At 43.3% G+C, this 20,693-nt stretch overlaps 1 protein-coding gene across 2 annotated transcripts; it reads left to right on the forward strand.

Moving 5' to 3' along the window:
- Window positions 1–1,589: 1,589 nt before the first annotated feature.
- LOC308704324 (protein lifeguard 1-like) lies at window positions 1,590–13,758 on the forward strand. 2 transcript variants are annotated; one of them, XM_081388531.1, is made up of 8 exons: window positions 2,004–2,139; window positions 6,171–6,212; window positions 6,343–6,646; window positions 6,744–6,853; window positions 12,071–12,271; window positions 12,358–12,486; window positions 12,805–12,948; window positions 13,297–13,758. In XM_081388531.1, exons 3-8 carry the CDS (start codon window positions 6,358–6,360, stop codon window positions 13,444–13,446), a joined length of 1,023 nt encoding a protein of 340 aa, XP_081244657.1. In that variant the 5' UTR covers window positions 2,004–2,139; window positions 6,171–6,212; window positions 6,343–6,357; the 3' UTR covers window positions 13,447–13,758. The 2 variants fall into 2 exon arrangements, with proteins under 2 accessions (XP_081244656.1, XP_081244657.1); XM_081388530.1 differs by lacking the exon at window positions 6,171–6,212 and having other exon boundaries at window positions 1,590–2,139.
- Window positions 13,759–20,693: the final 6,935 nt, after the last annotated feature.

The raw sequence follows: 20,693 nt of genomic DNA on the forward strand, positions 1-20,693 counted from the left end.
AGAACTACACGGGAGGAGCTGGTCAATGACCTGAAAAGAGCTGGGACCACCGTTTCCAAGGTTACTGTTGGTAATACACTAAGACGTCATGGTTTGAAATCATGCATGGCACGGAAGGTTCCCCTGCTTAAACCAGCACATGTCAAGGCCCGTCTTAAGTTTGCCAATGACCATTTGGATGATCCAGAGGAGTCATGGGAGAAAGTCATGTGGTCAAGATGAGACCAAAATAGAACTTTTTGGTTATAATTCCACTAAACGTGTTTGGAAGAAGAAGAATGATGAGTACCATCCCAAGAACACCATCCCTACTGTGGAGCATGGGGGTGGTAGCATCATGCTTTGGGGGTGTTTTTCTGCACATGGGACAGGGCGACTGCACTGTATTAAGGAGAGGATGACCGGGGCCATGTATTGCGAGATTTTGGGGAACAACCTCCTTCCCTCAGTTAGAGCATTGAAGATGGGTCGAGGCTGGGTCTTCCAACATGACAATGACCCGAAGCACACAGCCAGGATAACCAAGGAGTGGCTCTGTAAGAAGCATATCAAGGTTCTGGCGTGGCCTAGCCAGTCTCCAGACCTAAACCCAATAGAGAATCTTTGGAGGGAGCTCAAACTCTGTGTTTCTCAGCGACAGCCCAGAAACCTGACTGATCTAGAGAAGATCTGTGTGGAGGAGTGGGCCAAAATCCCTCCTGCAGTGTGTGCAAACCTGGTGAAAAACTACAGGAAACGTTTGACCTCTGTAATTGCAAACAAAGGCTACTGTACCAAATATTAACATTGATTTTCTCAGGTGTTCAAATACTTATTTGCAGCTGTATCATACAAATAAATAGTTAAAAAATCATACATTGTGATTTCTGGATTTTTTATTTTAGATTTTGTCTCTCACAGTGGACATGCACCTACGATGACAATTTCAGACCCCTCCATGATTTCTAAAAGGGGGAGAACTTGCAAAATAGCAGGGTGTTCAAATACTTATTTTCCTCACTGTATGAAAACAGGTAAACAGTTTACAAGACAGATTTATCAAGACCTTCATATAACATAAGGCAGTAATCTGTAGATACACCCTCTTACGTAAATTACGTAAAGCTGCATAGGCCTACTGTATTACAGATAATATTAATACAAATACCCTTTCCATGTATTGAAGGACTAAATAAACACAATAAAACAGAAGAATGTGCAGCAACATGTGGTTAACACTGACACCTGCTGGATGCTATGTCAAATTACTATTAGTGCAACATCCTTTACCCTTAAAAATCAACATTATTTATTTTATCCTAGATTAATTTTATCCTATTTTATCCCTTTTTTGTATTAAAATCACTTGCGTGATAAGTTGTAGCTGTAGCCTAACTTACTCAAGTAATCGCTAATGCCAAAGTGATACAGCCTACTATATAGTACAGTAAAGAGTGAGATAGTGAGCAACTCTAAAAACGTACACGTGGTGGGAGATATCGATGGTGACTGTAACTCTGAGAGAGGAGAGCACCGTTGAATGGCTTGAACTGAAATGGGACGACTCCTGTCCATGGTCATGTGCACAATAGCCCAGCCATCCAGACTGCACTCTTGTCCCTGACAGAGCTGAAAAGGGTTTGAATCAACGATGAATCCGTTTTGACTGCTAAATTCTGCGTTATGTTCTGCAATGTGTAGCCTAAAGTCATCGGTTCATTTCTTGATTGCCGTTTTGACAGTGTCCACCTGGACATTTTAGTCATATTGGATAATTCTACTTAATTATTGCCCTGTTTTGATCTGTTTTCCTTGAAAATTTATTTATTTTTTATTTTATCATCGTTATATTTTGTTTTAAGGAGATGCAAATTGTGCCTATCAACCTTGAATGACATGGTAATGAAATTATATCACATTATTTTGGCAGTAAAATTTTGGGCGTTTTTTTTTTTGTAGTGGGCGGGTTTTGGGCTGGAAATGACCGTCCCAATGTGGGAACACTGCTAACTGGAAGCGCGTTCACGAGAGTCGTGCTTTGTTCGTGTTTAGCCTACTGAAGAGAACTGATTTTTTTAAAGACGAATCTTCAAGTTTAATTGATTAGGTGTGTTAATTAAGTTCGAAAACTCAACTCTACTCTACAGCGCGCAGCTTCATGTAAGTTCATACTCTTCATCACTGAAGTGAAAAAAGTGTCATGTTGCGAAATTTTACACAGATGTGTCTCTTTTGTTCTCTTACATTGTTATTTTGTTACTGTAACCATTTGTATATTCATATTGAATATTGGGAGCGTATAAGCGTTATTATTTCTCAACGCTCTGATACGGCGTCTTAGAGACATTTTTTTTCATAGTTTTACACCACTTTTTTGACGTTGTTTTTTGACGTTGTTATAAGAGAAGTAAATGCCGATTTTGAGGCATGGAAAGGCATAGAAATGATTACGACATTAAAAGTGAATAATAAATGTATTTAGTCGTTATGCTGTAGGCTATGTATGTTTGTGAATTATTTTCTAGATAGGCTGCAAGATTTTCATTCAGGGAACACTGGAGTGCTGATGGTCAGGCTGGGAAAATTAAAAAATCTACATTATTTTTATATAAATTATATATGTATTTTATTTGTATTGTATTTATATATATATATATATATATATATATATATATATATATATATATATATATATATATATACAGGGCTCCAGACTGCGACCAAATGGTCGCATTTTGCGACCAAAATTTGAGAGTGTGCGACTAAATTTTACATCCAGTCGCACATGTGCGACCAGTAAATTTCATCTCGTTCATAGTGGGCGACAACCGACGTCGCGTCTGCGATGCTTTGTTTACGACATCACGACAATTCATTTTTTAACGGTCCTCCATGAAGGGTTCCGAGTGAATGAGTGTGTGTGTGTGTGTGTGCGCCCGCGCGCGAGTGAGTGAGTGAGCGAGCGAGCGAGCGAGCAAGAGAGAGTGAGAGAGTGTGTGCGTGCGTGTGTACATGTGCGAGTGAATATGTGTGTGAGACGGCTCGAGATGACTGGTCGTAAAGCAATGTGTAGTCTGACAATGTTTCTTGTCCAGGACATGACAAGATTTTTAGGAGTCGAGACTCGAAATCGTGTAATCTGATACATTGACTGTAGTAACAGACAAAAAAATTGCGTATTCTGAACCAGACATAACTATAACTATGGTATACTGTGGTTATGAAAGTAGCCTACACATCTTTTTACAGCACTTCAAAACTATATCCTATTAAAATATTTTTTTTTTATGTGTCGACCAAAACATTTTTGTTCATCCTTTAAAGATTGTCTCTATTTATAAAACTGAAAGTTTCAAGAAGTAGGAAAACTCACACTTATTTTTTTTTAAAGAAGACTAAATTACCATTGTAAACAGCTGCTGAGGGTGCTTATTGGCTATTTTCACTCCCTAATATCTATTTTGTCACTCATTTTGCTTTTGAAATAATATTAAGACATTATGAAGGATAATAATTAAATTTAACTTTATCTATACACCTCAAATTTAGCTCAGTGCTTTGTCATCTCACAGTGCTACCAAATACTTTCTGTAGAACTTAAGAGCCGTGGCCCTCAGATGTTAGTCTGGAGCCCTGTGATCTTAAAATAAAACTGCACCATAATTTCTGTACGCTTAATCTATTTATTATCAAAGCATTTGTCTGTAATAGTTATTTAGGGGGAAAATGTGAAGGTGTGCCCCTAAATTTTCTGCTTGCGCTCCTAAAATTTTAAGTCAGGGGCTACAGCGCTCCTAATAAAAAAAGTTAGTCTGGAGCCCTGATATATATATATATATATATATATATATATATATATATATATATATATATATATATATATATATATATATATATATATTGAATATTGGGATCGTGCGTTATTATTTCTCAACGCTCTGTAGCCTACGGCGTCTTACCAGAGATTTTTTTCTGTCGAGACGTTAGGGAAGTGAGTAACTGCCCAGTCATTTTATGAAAAAAGGTTGAACAAATTGCAACATAAGCAAACTCAACTAATTTTGTATCCTCAATGTGTCCTGAGTAAGGAAAAAATGCCCCGAAGAATCTCATTAGCGGAAAGTTTCGAAAAATTTTAACCTTTAGATATCACCAAGAAAATTACTGAGTTGATTACTTAGGCTACATCAAGACAAACCAAAAAAAAAAATATTAGCCTACAAGTTTTTTTACATTGTTTGTTAACATGGACAAACGGTGCATAATCTAATTACGTATGTACCACAACAAGTCTAAACTGGATATAACCAGGTGAAAATGTCTTGTTGAATGCATACCCGTCAACACTCTCTTTTTCCCCGGGAGTTTCCCGTATTTCACACCCATCTCCCGCCCCCTCCCGTTTTGTTATTTCCCCCGTGAAACTCCAGTTATTTGTATGGCCCAAACGTCGTTATATGAATAATCACATCAATATATTATTCCAAGGTTGTCCAGTTGCCAGATCTTGTATGAAACCCATCCTACTCGTACTCGCGCAATCAACACATCATACAAATTTCAACCCATTTGTGAGCTCAACCTGGCAACCTACATTACACCCCAGTTGTGCCAGGCCTATCTGCGCAGGTAGAGTAGACGCGGGAAGTTGAATAAGCGTTACTGGTAGAAATGGGAAAAGTCTCAGTGGTAAGTAAATATTTAACGCAATTAACGCAGCATCCGTTTTTTTTTTCTGTCATCCTTTGGCTGCATGGCGTTACATTATATGATGCGCTTTTATTCTTGCTAATGCTTTTAAACCATTCAAGCCATATCTTTTATTAGGCTACTTATTTTATAAAATTTTAAAAGCGGAAAGCGCATCACTCATTCCTGGGAATACATTTGACATCGCAGCATGACCTTGACGGAAATAAATATCCTACGCCAAAAGTAGCCTAACTTAGGCTACCAGAGAAAAAGTCTCAGCTGTGCTCAGATCTGTAAACCGTAGGCTTTTCAATCCGTAACGTTACCCGTTTCGCCCCGTGGCTCAAAAGGGACACAACAAAAATAGGGACACACGAGAAAGCCAAAATAGAATGCAAAATTTATGAACAAAATAGAACTATAGGCTACAGAAAAAGTAGGCTACTTATAGCCTACAATGGTAACAGTGAACAAATTCATAATCCGTGCACGCTTTCGCAGTCGTTGTTTTGTAAATAATCTTTCGCAATATAGTTGTTTAATATTCAGTTCCTGTGAAAAATTGTGAAATAGCCTATACTGTTTTAATAGGAAGTTACACAACAATATGCTGATTGATTACATAACAATATTTGGATGTAATATTCCGTTCCAGTTAAAATATTATTAAAGATATTGTAAGCATATTGTGCTTGGGAGTCAATCATTGTATTTGTGATAACGCAATGAAACATGCCAAATTGTGCCGATATCATTTTAGGCCAGGCTGCCAAAGAAACTAGGAACACATGCAAAAATAGGACAGAACCAATGAATTACTAATAACTGATTATATTGTAGTCAATATTTGCTTTTTCCTGAGATGTTTTTGTTTTTATATGCATTTTTGTTTGCATAGTAAAATATAAACCTGTAGCTAGTTTGCTATTTTTTCAAATAATTTTGTCCGATTAGTAGGCTACCTTAATCAAGTTTAGTTTTTTGCTCTTCCCTCATATTTAAAATATATAAAATATTGTCCTCATATTTTGATGGTTTAATCAAACTTGTAGGGTCATTAAAAACAAATCTCCCCTACTGTAAAATATAGTTTTTGTTAATATTTTTTAATTAGTTTAATTGATAGGTGTGTTGATTAAGTTCGAAAACCTAAAGTGTGTAATATTTCGCAATTTTACTCTGATTTGTCTCTTTTGTTCTCTTACATTGTTATTTTGTTACTGTAACCATTTGTATATTCATATTGAATATTGGGATCCTAATATTAGCGTTATTATTTCTCAACGCTCTGTTATGGCGTCTTACCAGAGATTTTTTTTTCATAGTTTTAGACCACTTTTTTTATGTTGTTTTTTGACGTTGTTATAAGGGAAGTAATTGCCGATCTTGAGGCCTGGAAAGGCATAGAAATGATTAAGACATTAAAAGTGAATGTACATTTGTTATAGTAAATGTATTTAGTCGTTATGCTGTGTGTATGTTTGTGAATTATTTTCTAGATACTGCAAGATTTTCATTCAGTGAACACTGGAGTGCTGATGGTCAGGCTGGGAAAATAAAGAAAATAACATTATTTTTATATAAATTATATGTATTTTATTTGTATTGTATTTTGTTTGTTTGTTTGTTTGTTTGTTTATTTATTTTTTTATTTGTTTATTTATTTGACAGTTCTGAGATCCAGTCATGGCACAAAACAAAAATGGATACACTCGCTTTGACAACCCCCCACATGTCACCACCATGGTTCAGCCTGCCCCGCCAGGCTTTATGATGCCTCCCCCTTCTTATGAGGCCGCTGTTCAAGGAGTGGATCCTGGAGTACCTGTTACTGGATGTGCTGGACCCCCGTATGCACCACCAACTGCTTTTGGGAATCCCATGTACGGACAGAGAGGGTCTGGATATCCACAGCAACCGTATCCTCAAGTAGGACCTTACGCCAAAGGTCCGTACAAACAGCCACTTCCGTATGGTAAGAGATTCAACCTCACATATGGGAATTTTAATACATGCTCTTTGTTAATAAACTCTCAACTAAGTTAGTTATCCTTTTTGTTTTGTGAAATAAGTGGCAATGGGTAATCCAGTGAAAAGCGGCCCACCTCCAGACTATGAAAAGGACCAGTTCGGAGGCTTTGGACTCGATAATAAAGTCATCAGAAGGATGTTCATTCGAAAAGTAAATACTGATACGGAGCAATCCTTCATGACAGCACAAATAAAAAGATTCAACACAGTCAAAACAAGATTCAAGTTCAACGGAAAGCATACTGTATGCAGCATCATGTTCTCATGTGTTCCCTTTCAGTCGGGTAACGTTCGACTTAGTCGATCGCACCGACTGATGGGATCACGCCAGGGAGCCAGATGTCTTCGATATAGTATACAAATCAAGCCAAATGAGCTTTGGCAGGTGCGCAATTCACACCCCGCACTGCAGCACGGGTATAACCGGGAAGTGGATGCACCCACCATTCATTCTTTTCGCTTAGGAGCCGATCTGTTGTTATGTCGATATCTCTGAAAGTGTACTTTAATAACAAGCCTGTGTGTGTCGGCACTTCTATTGGAAGCTCTCCCAGTGCAGTGGTGATCGCGAGCTTCTGAATCTCTTAACTGCTGTTCTCACAGCAACCTTTGTGTTTGTTGGCTGACGGTTGGTTTAAGGGCGAGGAAAGTGAGTGCTTCGTCAGTGTCGCCGCGGACATCCCTGTGTGCTCCAGCACTGGTGAAGGGCGTTATTCCAAGGAAGTAAACACGGGTGAGTTTTTCATCTTTCTTCTCTGGAAGAAGGATGTCTTTCCACCTGTGCGCTGCTGGATGTGGTCGTTACCTAGCCCTCTGTGATGGTCACAATTTCTGTGTCGCGTGTTTGGGCATACAACACGCTGAGGCAGCTTTTGTGGATGGTGCATGTTTTCTGTGTGAAAATATGCCTATCTCGGTGTTCAGATATAGACTCTCATTCGCTCGCGAATGTAGAGTCCCTGATTTTGCGCCACTCCTTCGCGGGTGGTGTGAGTCAGGTGATCGCAGAGTTGTGTTTGAGGCTCCGCCTAGAGATTATTCCCCGTGGACTCATCACAACTCCTTCACATCGATACCTTTGGATTCTAGTGTTGAGCGCACTGATTCATCTGTAATGGGTGAATTAGACGTTCCATTGGAAATTCACCAGGGGGATAGGATGCCGACCACTACATTTGAGGGCAAGCTGTATACTGTTGGGGACGATACCCCGTGCTGTCCCCCCTGGGTTGTACAGCATGGCCTGAGTCAGATCCACAGTTGTCAGCTATGCTGAAACGGGCCGCCGAGGCTGTCGGGCTCGAGTGGAATCCTCCGCCCGGGCCCGCTCAGTCTCGGCTGGATGATTGGTTTCTTGGAGCTTTCTTTCCCGAGATGCATGGGGAGCTAACCAGGTCATGGAAGGCACCCTTTACTGCCTTAAGTGACCAGGATGGCTCCTCCCCCCTCGCTACCCTTGAGTGCAGAGCGACGAGTGGTTATACGGCGATCCCTCCGGTGGAGCGGTCTGTTCTGGCACACCTGTGTCCGGCGGCCGCTACATCCGGCTCTGGAGAACCGTGTTTCCCCTCACAGGCTCTGGAGTCGTTGTCTGCTTTGTCAGAGCAACTTATGGAGCCTATGGGCAAGCCGCCGCCTCTATGCACGCCTTGGCCTTGTTACAGCTTTTTCAGGCTAAAACACGCCAGGACGTGCAAAAGGGTAGGCCAGACTGTCAGCTCATGGGTGAGCTCTGTAAAGCAACCGACTTGGCTCTTCAGAGCACAAGTGTGGCAACCTGTGCAATCGGTCTGGCAATGTCCACTCTGGTGGTTCAGCAGCGCGATCATTGGCTCGGTCTGGTTGATATGGAAGATGCGGACAAGGTTCGGATCCTGGACTCCCCAATTTGCCAGACGGGGTTGTTTGGCGACGCTACAGTGGGTGGTGCCCAACAGCCTTCTGTAGCTCAGTCGCAGGTGGAGGAAGCCCGACACACCCTGCCGCGATGGCCTGCTGAGCTTCTCACCCCGTCGCCGCTAGCAGTCACTCCATCAGCACGTCGCCGAGGCAGCGCCCCCCTAAGCGCCTTAGGGCCCTCCGGGTTGGGTCCCTGCCCTCCACTTCGCTGGCCTCCTCCTGGTACGTCAGTGGTGCCACGAGCCCCCCGGGTACGGTTTCTGCAAGCCTGGAAAGACCTCTGCAGACCGTCCAGCTGGCTCCTGAACATCATTGCACGCAGCTACACGATTCAGTTCCACCGGCACCCATCCAGATTCGCTGGCGTTCACTCCACGGTTGTAAAGAGCAGATCTGCCCCAATCTTGCGTGCAGAAATTGCTGTCCTACTGGCGAAGGATGCAATAGAACCGGAGTCTGTAGCCGACATGAAGCGAGGATTTTACAGCCCTTACTTCATTGTGCCAAAGAAAGGAGGTGGATTAAGACCAATCTTGGACCTACGCATCTTGAATCGGGCCTTTTACAAGCTCCCGTTCAAGATGATAGTACTCAGGGACATATGCAGATGTGTCCGTCCAGGAGATTGGTTTGCAGCGGTAGACCTGAAGGACACGTACTTTCACGACTCCATCCTGCCGCGACACAGGCCATTCCTGAGGTTTGCGTTCGAGGGTCGGGCGTATCAGTACAAAGTCCTACCCTTTGGACTGTCTCTGTCCCCCTGCGTCTTTATGAAGCTTGCAGAGGTGGCCATTTCTCCCTTGAGAGAACAGGGCGTTTGTGTCCTTAACTACCTCGACGACTGGCTGATACTGGCTCAGCCGCAGGAACAGTTGTGTGAACACAGAGACTTGCTGCTCCAGCATATCAGTCTATTGGGTCTTCAGGTCAACTGGGAAAAGAGCAAGCTCACCCCCGGGCAGAGCATCTCTTTTCTCAGTATGGAGTTGGACACGTTTTTTACTTAGGTTCCTCTCTGAACCTTAGTTCCTCCAGTCCCCTTTCGGTATAGGACGTGGCGGAGCGTTTGGTACCAGGTCTACCACTAGTGAGGTTGTGGAACTTGTTGGAGGCTGCGGGGGACCGCATGTTGTATAGGGGACGCCTTCCCAGTGTTATCCAAAGGTTAATAGCAGGGGTGGAACAGCAGTAACTTCCCGGGTTTTAGCCCTATCTTCTTCGCCCCAGAACTGCTGCGAAAAGATTAGGAGGCTTTCTTCTGGGCACTGGAAGGTGGCAGTAATAGTGGCGTGTTAGAGGATCCCATCAGTCGGTACAATCGACTAAGTTGAACGTTACCCAACGGAAAGGGAACGTCTCGGTTACCAATGTAACCCTCGTTCCCTGAAGGAGGGAACGGAGACTTAGTCCCCTTGCTACTATTACTGGACCACCGCTGACCGGGTTCCGCTCGGCTCCTCAGCGAAAAAAAAAGAATGGTGGGTCCATCCACTTCCCTGTTATACCCGCACCTGCCAATGCTCATTTGGCTTGATTTGGATACTATATCGAAGACATCTGGCTCCCTGGCGTGATCCCATTAGTCGGTACGATCGACTAAGTCTCCGTTCCCTCCTTCAGGGAACGAGGGTTACATTGGTAACCGAGACGTTATGATTATTAAAGCAGAACTTGGTAACTTTTTTAACTTAATAAAACTGTCTAGATATCATTTGGATGGTTCAACAACCTGTTCTGGTGATATTGGTGACTTTACCTGCTCCCCCCATTGTTCCCAGGCGGAAAACCAACCTTGCAACTTGGGGACTACCGTCCCGGCAAGATAGAAATTGGAAGTCTCGTGAGAAGCGAGAACGAGAACGAGCGCGAAACACGAATTGCTTTACGGCAATTCGACATAAACACACACGCATGTATGATGTATTACCAGATTACCCACCTCGGTAGACATAGCTCCACACGATACAGTTGGCTTGCTCCGATCATAACAAATGCACTTGAGCAGCGGTTAGAGAGGGGGAGAAGGCCGCCGCAAGTGAGTTTTTTTTCAACAAAAGGGAAAATCAGCGAAGAATTGACTAGAGTTCGCTAGAGTTGCCGAGTTCTGCTTTAAAGGGTTAGTTTACCCAAAAATGAAAATTATCCCATAATTTACTCGCCCTCATGCCATCCTAGGTGTGTATGACTTTCATCTTTCAGCCAAACACAATCAGAGTTGAATTAAATAATATCCTGGCTCTTCCAAGCTTTTTAATGGGAGTGAATGGTACCTGAGAATGAGATTTTGAAGCCCAAAAAAGCTTGTCCATCCATCAAAAAAGTAATCCATATGACTCCAGGGGGATAATAACGGCCTTCTGGAGCGAAGCCATGCGTTTTTGTAAGAGTAATATCCATATTTATAACTTTATGAACTGCAATCACTGGCTTCCGGTAACGGGAAGAGTGACCTCTGATCTAACGCAAGACGCATTGACGGATGCGGAAGCGCAGAGGACAGAGCAAAACAAAACACCGCTCACAAGTTAGAAGTCTAAAACGAGAACTTTTAAAGAGAAATGTGGGAGGGGCTTAAGTTTGTTGCCCAGCTCTATTTGTTTGAACCGCGTCTACTCTCACCTAAGCTTTACGCTACTCCTACATCGTAAATTATGCGCCGGGTATATTTATTAAATATATATATTTACAAACTTTTATGTTAGATGCGATTAATCGCGATTAATTGATTTGACGGCTTTAATATGTGTGTTTATATACAGTATATGTATGAATATATATATATATATATATATATATATATATATTCTTTTTTATTCAAGTAATGAAAAAGTTTTTTTACGTTTTAGTTTAAGGGATACTTCAGCGATTAGCATTAAGCTTTGTATCAGTAGAAACCCGGTAGTATTTTGGAATGACCGTGCTTCCCTCCCTCATGTCCCACTGAGACGAGAGATTTCTGTATTGTGTGTCTGGAAAAAAAACCTCAGATGACACAAAAATCGTCATTTAGCGTCATCAGAGTCCAGAGGCGAGAGACTACAGCCAGTAGGGGGAGCTCGTTCTGCATGTTTTCAACCCGCCCATAGGGGGATCTCACGATAAAACGCCGTCTTTTCAGTTTCATGTCGACTAGTAGCCTAGTTGTATCATTTCTTCCGATACTGCCCTCTGTAACCGGTAGGTGTGGCTTGGGAGTGTCCTCGTAGGGCAGTGAAACAAGTGCATTCTGGGAGTTGTTGTCTTTCATCCACATGAGCCAAAAAATACATTTTCTGGCTTTTCTCAGTCTAGAAGGCACCAACTTCTAAAATAATTTCACATTTCTACTACATAAATGACCTAATTTAAATACAAATTCATCTTTCCAGCGGTGAAATATCCCTGTAACTATAGTAACTGTGCAATAAGACCCGCTAAAACCCAACAATGAATTTTGACGTTGTATTATTTCTGTACTTGTGTTCAGGTGTTCGCTGTTTTAAGTTTGCAGCTGGCAGTGACCTGTGGCTTTGTGGCCCTCTTCACTTTTGAGCCTCACGTCAAACTGTTTGTGATGAAGAACACGTGGACGTACTTGGTCGGCTATATAGTTTTCCTCGTGCCCTACTTCGTCATCCTCTGCTGCGGAGACTTTCGCCGGAAGCATCCCTGGAACCTCATTTTTTTGGTGAATCTTTGATGAAACAGATTCAAATGGAAAACATTTTAAATTCTCCTTTCATGCATTGTACTGAATGATTTCCTGCATTTCAGTCTGTCCTGACACTGGCGATGTCCTACATGGTCGGGGTGATATCCAGCTTCTACGATACCAAAATCGTGGTGATGGCTGTTGGCATTACGGTGCTGGTTTGCTTTATGGTGATCGTCTTCTCTCTACAGGTCAGTGCTCATCTTGCCATCTCAATAACCGGATACTTTCATATTTTTCAAATAATTGTGTCCGATTAATACCTTAATCAAGTTTAGTGGTTTGCTCTTCCCTCATATTTAAAATATTTTAAATATATAAAATATTATCCTCATATTTTGATGGTTTAATCAAAATTGTAGGGTTTTTAATCTCCCCTCCAGACATCACTTTTGGCCACTACTGTAAAATATAGTTTTTGAAAATAGAATTCTATTTTAGTCATCTCTAGTGTTAGTGATGTCATTTACAAAAGCTGATTTTCATAAATATCTCCTGTCCAATCACAGACCAAGTTTGACTTCACTTCCTGTTACGGGGTGCTGTTCGTGTGCTTCATCGTCCTGTTCTTCTTTGGGATCCTGTGCATCTTCCTGTACAGCAGGATTCTGGAACTCATCTATGCGTCGCTGGGTGCGCTGATCTTCACCTGTGTAAGTGCTCCATTTATTTAGCTAATAATGATTAATTCAGTCATAAAAATGTACAATAACAATAAAACACGAAAAACATGAAATAATTTGATTTGTTTTCCTGCATGTCGTGACTATTATATCAGAGAACTATGAACATGCAAATATTAAGTTATTAAAATAGAGGTGTTTTCTGGGCCCTGGAGGTGTTTTGACATGTCAAATATTAACCAAACTAAACTACTGTATAACTAAATATTAAATCTCAGGGTCCAAAGAGTTTGGGAATCCCTGCTGTAGATAACATGCTTCATTTCGACTCGTATCATACAAGAAAATAAATGAAATAATGTCCCGATTGTATTGCAGTTCTTGGCCGTGGACACACAGCTGATTCTGGGGAACAAGAAATTATCCCTGAGTCCCGAGGAATATATCTTCGCTTCCCTCAATCTGTATTTGGACATCGTCCAAATCTTTGTATACATTTTGCGAATCTTTGGAAGAAGCAGTAGTTAAAATTCCACCATTGGAGATCATCATGCGTTTGTGCTTACAGAAACAAACGCAGTGTGGCGTTTTCTTCCATGCTTAAATGCTTTCTTGTGTCCCAGTTTGATATGCAGACACAACTATGATTAAACTATTTGTACTTCCTGAAATGTAACAATGTCTAGTAGTCTCTATGATCAGTTTAATATAATCATTAGCAAATACACTGATTAATTTTCCCCTCTGCTGTTCTTATGTTTATGTTATCACTTCTTGCTATTTTTATGCATTCCATTTTACTTTTAAGAAGGGAATAAAGACGTTTTTAGGAACAAATTCATTGTTTTGGACATTTTCTCATTTCTCATCTCTACAGTTACATTCCGGTTCCATTGATTACATCATAGTAGCATTCTGATTCTTGTGCTTTTCTTAAAAACAGAAGTAAAATCATTTGTGTTTGATCTGGTGGAGAGTAAAATGGATGAGGTAAAAAACGGTTCATTGCAGATGGACATTGAGGAACTGTGTCATGACATGGATCGTTTAGATAGTGAAGAAAATGCTGAGCTGAACAGATTTACATCAACCGATGGACTGATCAGTCATACCGGTAGGAAAGGAGCCATAGTATTTAATATTGATGAAGAAATGTAAGATAACTTTGTTTGGTTGTGCTGGCAGAGCTGATATAGTGCAGATTAGGGGATTATCATTACATAAAAGAAACCATTAAAAACATTTCTGTTCATTGAAATAAAATAAGATATAAATATTAGTTGAAAAAACAAATTGTTGCCAAGGCAATAAACTGAAATAAGTCGAAGCACTAAAATTATAAACTGTAAATAAATAAAAACTAAAATAACATGAAAACTAAAAATATAAAAATCAAAGCTTATTCAAAATATGAATAAAACTGCATGAATTCTTGAATATATCATGAAGCCACACTGTAAATATATAGTGCATATCATGAAACCTCCTTTATAAATTCACATATTTTTAATCTCTCCTACACCCAGTCCAGACTTTGAGTTCATTCATTCGCTATTTTTATTGTAAAGACTTAATTTTATTGTGACTGTAATCAAAGTCTCTTAAGTGCTGTATATAAAGTGTTTGCTGTAATTCAGGCAGGAGATTGAATCTTGAGTGTGTGTCATCCACAGTGGATGAGAGCAGATTCAGTGATGAGCTTTTGAAAAGAGCCCAGAAGACGTCCTCACCCGTCAATCTTCTGCACACACTGTCAGCTGTCAATCATGAGGAGCTGCCCACACACTCAGAGGTGTGTGCAACCTTCATTCACACTAGGGTTACTATTCAAAAACAGGTCTGTTACTTCAACTGAAATCAAATCATTGTAACACTTAACAATAAGGTCTCATTAACTAACAATAACTTACTTTTGACTCACTTAAAACTTTTGATATAAAAAAGTACTAGTAAGTGTTGAAAGGATTAACATTAACAAAGATTAATAAATGCTGTAGAACTAATGTAGTTCACTAATGAAACTTTTTTGTAAGTGTTACCAATAAAATATGCATGAAAACATTTATTTCTGTGCGCCAGTGCATCCGTGCCGAGGGTCAGGGAATAAAACAACTGGCAATTGGTCGAGTCCGGAGAGGCAAACAGATCTATCTGAGCGGCTCAGAAGAAGTCCCATATGAGCTGGACCACCTGGGGATGGAGACGCCACTCTCCCGGAATCATAGCCTGTTGTGAGAGCTCGTCGGCTGCACGATTGAGCACGCCAGGGATGTGAATGGCACGAAGCGACCTCAGATGGCAGGCGAGTTGCGGCATGCGGCGGGAGTGTAGACCACCTTGACGGTTGATGTACGCAATCGTCGCAGTGCTGTCCGTACGGACCAGTATGTGCTTGCCATGTAGCGGCCCTTTGAGGCGGCCCAGCGCAAGGCGTACTGTGAGCAACTTGAGGCAATTGATGTGCCAATGCAGTTGAGGCCCTGTCCACAGACCTGAAACTGCATGCACATTGTACGTGGCCCCCCCAGCCGGTGGCAGAGGCATCCGTGAACACCACAGCATGCCTGGACACTTCTTCTTGGGGAACACCTGCCCATAGAAACGAAGGGTCTGACCACGGGCTGAAGGTTTGGAGGCAGTGCGGGGTGATGTGCACTCGGTACGTGCTGCTCTGCCACGCCCATCTCGGGACTCGGTCATGAAACCATTGCTGAAGCGGTCTCATATGAAGCAATCCGAGCGGCGTTACTGCGGCTGCGGATGCCATATGCCCCAGGAGCCTCTGAAAAAGTTTCAGTGGGACCGCAGTCCTGCTCTTGATTGTACTCAAGTAGTTCAACACTGACCGGACGTGCTCCTCTGTGAGTCACGCTGTCTGGTTGACTGAGTCCAACTCCATATCGAGATAAGAGATCCTCTGCGCAGGGGAGAGTTTGCACTTGTCCCAGTTGACCCGAAGGCCTAACAGGCTGAGGTGACAGAGCACAGTCCCTGTGTTCGCACAACTGATCTCGAGACTGAGCCAGGATCAGCCAGTTGTCGAGATAGTTGAGAATACGAACGCTGCGTTCTCGGAGTGGAACAATGGCTGCCTCCGCGACTTACGTGAAGACACGGGGTGACAGGGACAGCCCGAAGGGCAGGACTTTGGACTGATATGCCCGACCCTAGAACGCAAACCGCAGGAACGGTCTGTGTTGAGGAAGATTCGAGACATGAAAGTACGCGTCCTTCAGGTCGATCGCTGCAAACCAATCTTGGGGACGGATGCATTCAAAAATGCGTTTCTGCGTGAGCATCTTGAATGGGAGCTTGTGCAGGGCCCGATTCAAGGTTCGCAGGTCCAAGATTGGCCGTAACCCACCACCTTTCTTGGGTACAATGAAGTAAGAACCCTGTCTTCATATCGGCTGGAGGAACCGGCTCGATCGCATCCTTCGCCAGTAGAACATCGATCTCTGCCCACAAGACTTGGGGAGGGCACCGGGCAAACTGAATCGCATAATCAAGTCTGATGGTACGGATGAGCCAGCGAGACGGGCTGGGACGCGCTAGCCAGACTCCCAGACACCATGCAAGCAGGACCAACAGGACCACAGATGTACCCGGGGTGGGGCAGCAAGGTGGAACACAGGGACTCGGCTCGGGAGGCACTGAGGCGGCCCAAAGCGGAGTCTGAGTGTGTTGTGCCACCCTTACCTGGTTCCAGGGTGGGGCAGAGGGTGCGTGGGAAGGCTTGGTGGCTTCCCCGAGCCGCACGCTGCTGCCCGCTGGCGATGGAAGAGGGGGATAGGAGTGGCAAGGCATGGGAGTGTCGCTCACTGCAATCCGCACTGGACGGGCTGGGCGCTCCTCTTGCGACCGGCCAACTGCTGCCTGGGTGGAGGCTGCTGCTACTTAGGCTGAGCAGGGGCGGAGGCGGCCGCAGGGGGGCGCCCTCAGCGACGAGCAGACGGAGGTGCCGCCGCCGACTGGGTGAAGGCAGTAGCTGGTCGTCGGGACAGGATGTGCTTAATCGTCTCCGTCTGCTTCTGTGCTGCGGAAAACTGCTGGCCAAAGTTTTCCACAGCATCGCCGAAGAGGCTCACGCATGACTGCCAGGTTCAGCCACAGGTGTTGATCCTGGACCACTAACGTGGACATTGCCCAACCCAGGGAGCGTGCAGTGACTTTCATCGCCCGGTGGTCGAGGTCCATCGATGTTCCTGCATAACCCCTGGGTCGGAACTCCCCTCGTGCAATTCCTTGAGCGCCTTGGCCTGGTAGACCTGCAGGAGCGCCATGGCATGCAGGGCAGAGGCAGCTTCTCCACAGGCTGAGTAAGCCTTGTCCGCGAGAGTGGACGAGAACTTCACGCCCGGGAGGGGAGGCGTGGACTTCCCCGCCAGGAGGTAGCGGTCTTGGGACACAGCTGCATCACCACAGACCGCTCCACCGGGGGGGATCCCCACGTAACCCTTCGCCGCTCCGCCGTCAAGGGTAGTGAGGGGGGAAGAGGCACCAGAACGGTTTCGGGCAGAAAAAGGTGCTGTCCATGGTCTGGTAACCTCTTCATGCACTTCCGGAAAGAAGGGCACTGGGGCGGGGCGCTAAGAACCAGCTGAGGCCCGGGAAAGCATAGCCGTGAGCTCCAGGTCTGATTCGGACAACGCTGGTACACCCGAAGGAGGCAGCGCAGCCGAGTCTTCATCCCCAGAGGACATTAGCTCACCCTCCGATGCATGGTGGAGCGCCAAAAGAAACGACTTGGACCGCTCTCTTGGGGGCTCCGCGGGTGGCGTTACAGAGGAGTGAAGGACCCGAGGAGACTGGCTCGGCGGGTTACCTCTCACTGTGATCCTCAGGTCACCAAGGCTATTAACCGAAGTTAAAGTTCTGCCCAGCAGAAGCAGTGCTAGATCGGGGAATAAGCGAAGGGGCTCCACCTCTTTCGAGGTAATGGAGTCTCGACTGTAACGCCGCGATGGTCATGTCAAACATTGGCCGCATCCAGAAACACACGATCTGAATGACATCTTGAAAAAGACGCAGACAGATCGTGTTAGCTCTTTTAGAAGTGCTCTGAGGTGCTGAAACGCACAGGGAGATAGCCACGGCTACACACCAGGAATGCAATCCAGTGTGAGCACTCAATCGTCACGCCCACCGAACCGACAAAGCTATGAAAACACCTGTTTATGCTGAGAGAGAAGACGCAGAGAGATCGCGACCCTCGCTGTCAGTGCCGTCACACCAACACCACGAATCAGTTTCTTTTTGGCAGAGACTCGAAGACACTCAGTAGATTTTGCAGGAGATAAGAACAGCATACACCGTCTGGCTCCGAAGCGAAAAACAAGGATGCTCATAACATGCTCGCGCCGCGATGCACGGCAGCTGGTGCAATTATCGCATGCCAATGTGTATTGGCTCGTTAGTTTCATTTGAAGTAGATAAGCTCTTGCAAGTGATCCCCATTCGTCAGAATCACTTCTGACTCACGTCATAGTAAGCTGACGAAGGGGAACTAGATGACTTTTGAGCTCATATAATAAAACTTTGTGCCATTTATTAGTGATGGCAAAATGAGGCTTCCTGAACCTCGCAGCCCATTGCTTCAGCCAAAGGTTCATTACTCGAAGCTTCATTCAGAATTGCTCACTATAGTGACACCTAGCTACTGTGCAAAGAAATAGCAGACAACTTAATTCATTCTGAACCAGTGATTCCCCCCCCCCTTTATTTATTTATTACTCTCTGTTAATGTCTGTAACCTTTCATTTGCAATAATAAACAGACCTGAGCAGACATTTGTCCATTACCTGTGTATAATATAAAATATGTATCTTTCTCTGTCTGAATTTACTTGTGCAGAGACAACTGTCACACACACAGTTAATTAATTATTCATAAATTGTTTGGATAGTGACAGTATGAACAACAAAAGTGACACTGTGTTGAGTGCAGTGCTTATGTTGGAGGGAGTGTAATAAAGTAAACTGCAACAGAATAGTCTGGAAAGAAGGATTACAATAGATTTTTATTGAGAAACAGAATTATTTCAAGTGTGTTGGGGTTTAGACAATTCCTCTTCTCAGACAAAAACTCTCCAGCCTTGGAAAAGATCCTTTCACAAGGAACAGAGGATGCAGGGGAACATAAAAATGCCAGTGCCAGCTGGTATAAATGAGGATACTGATGCTTCTGTTGAGGCCCAGACAGGGGAGGATTTCCTCTTTCTTGCTGGCTCCATTACCAGGAAAAAGGAAGAGGTCACTCTCTAGTGACTACTAGCTAGCATAGCTAGTTCCTTTGCCACCATGTTTGCGACTGACGTGAATCAGGTACTCAAGATGGCGGCAGACAAGTTTTAGAAGTGAGTGACGTCGGTGAGGAGACGTTGGTGACATCATCTGATATTCATGTATATAGTGGGGAAAAGCAGTAGTTGAGTGAAAAAGTATGTACGAATCCTTAGTATTCATAAAAGAGTAGGCGAGAATTACCTGGGTGACGTTCTCGCGAGATTCGGACGTACGTATACTTAAAGTGCGTTCGAATATGCCTTCTTATACTATATAGTAAGAGAAAACAGTATGTGAAAGGAGTAGTATGTTCGAAACATCATATCATAAAAGAGTAGGCAAGAAGTTCCCGGATGACCTACAGCTTCCACCCAGATTTTCGAGTGCTCATCCGATGGATACTTTTCTATCCCAGGAGGCCACGTGAGAGGATACGTCATAATCGAATGTTCAAAGGAACAGAGGATGCCGGGGAACATAAAAATGCCAGTGCCAGCTGATATAAATGAGGATACTGATGCTTCTGTTGAGCCCAGAAGGGAGGATTTCCTCTTTCTTGCTGGCTCCATTACCAGGAAAAAGAAAGAGGTCACAAAAAGCAAACAAATCCAAAAGGGCAATCCAAATCAAAAAGCAGTCCAGTCCAGATCCAAAAATCCAAATAATCTTATCTAATTAATATAACAAGACTATAATATAGCTAGGCCTACTATAATTAATAATAACGATATGCTATAACTATTCTAACCTGTTGATGTAATAATATACAGCCCTAACACATATATGACACAATAATGACAATGACAATGATAGTTATCTAACTCTCTGACACTACTACAAATGCTTCTACTACTGACAACACCCAGAAGGTGGCGCGAGTTTCGAACCCCCTTTTCCGGAAGCTACACTCAGACCGAACCGATGACGTATCCACACAAACTGAGGCCTCGTTTGTCATTAGTCACGTGATTTTCACGTTAACAACATAAGCCTCAAATCTCGGCTTCATCTGGCACGCCCATTTTTCTCGACACAAGCCTCGACGACTCGCTTCAAATGTCACATCACTACCATTTATTTTATTTTTGTAAAGATATGTATAGACATATCTGTCTATATTTGACACATTTGTCTACAAACTATTTTCATGCATGATATCACTTCTAGTTTAGCTATTTTACTTTAGTTTTTGTTAACATTTTGAATGTTGTTTTTTTTTACAAAAAATTGTTTGTTTTTTTTTAAATAAACTTAGACTTATTTTAGTTAGTTGCCAAACCGCCTGATGTGTGTATGTAGTTGGTCAATGAAACTGAAACACCTGGTTTTAGATCATAATAGTTTATTAGTATGGTGAGGGCCTCTTTTTTCAGCCAATAGGCCTACAGCATCAGTTCATCTTGGGAATGACACATACAAGTCCTTCACAGTGACCAGAGGGATTTTAAGCCATTTCTTCAGAAAAAAAGGTTCAAAAGCTGTCACTGTGGC

This window comes from Scardinius erythrophthalmus (assembly GCF_964197995.2).
Source record: "Scardinius erythrophthalmus genome assembly, chromosome: 16".
NCBI classification, from domain to species: domain Eukaryota; kingdom Metazoa; phylum Chordata; class Actinopteri; order Cypriniformes; family Leuciscidae; genus Scardinius; species Scardinius erythrophthalmus.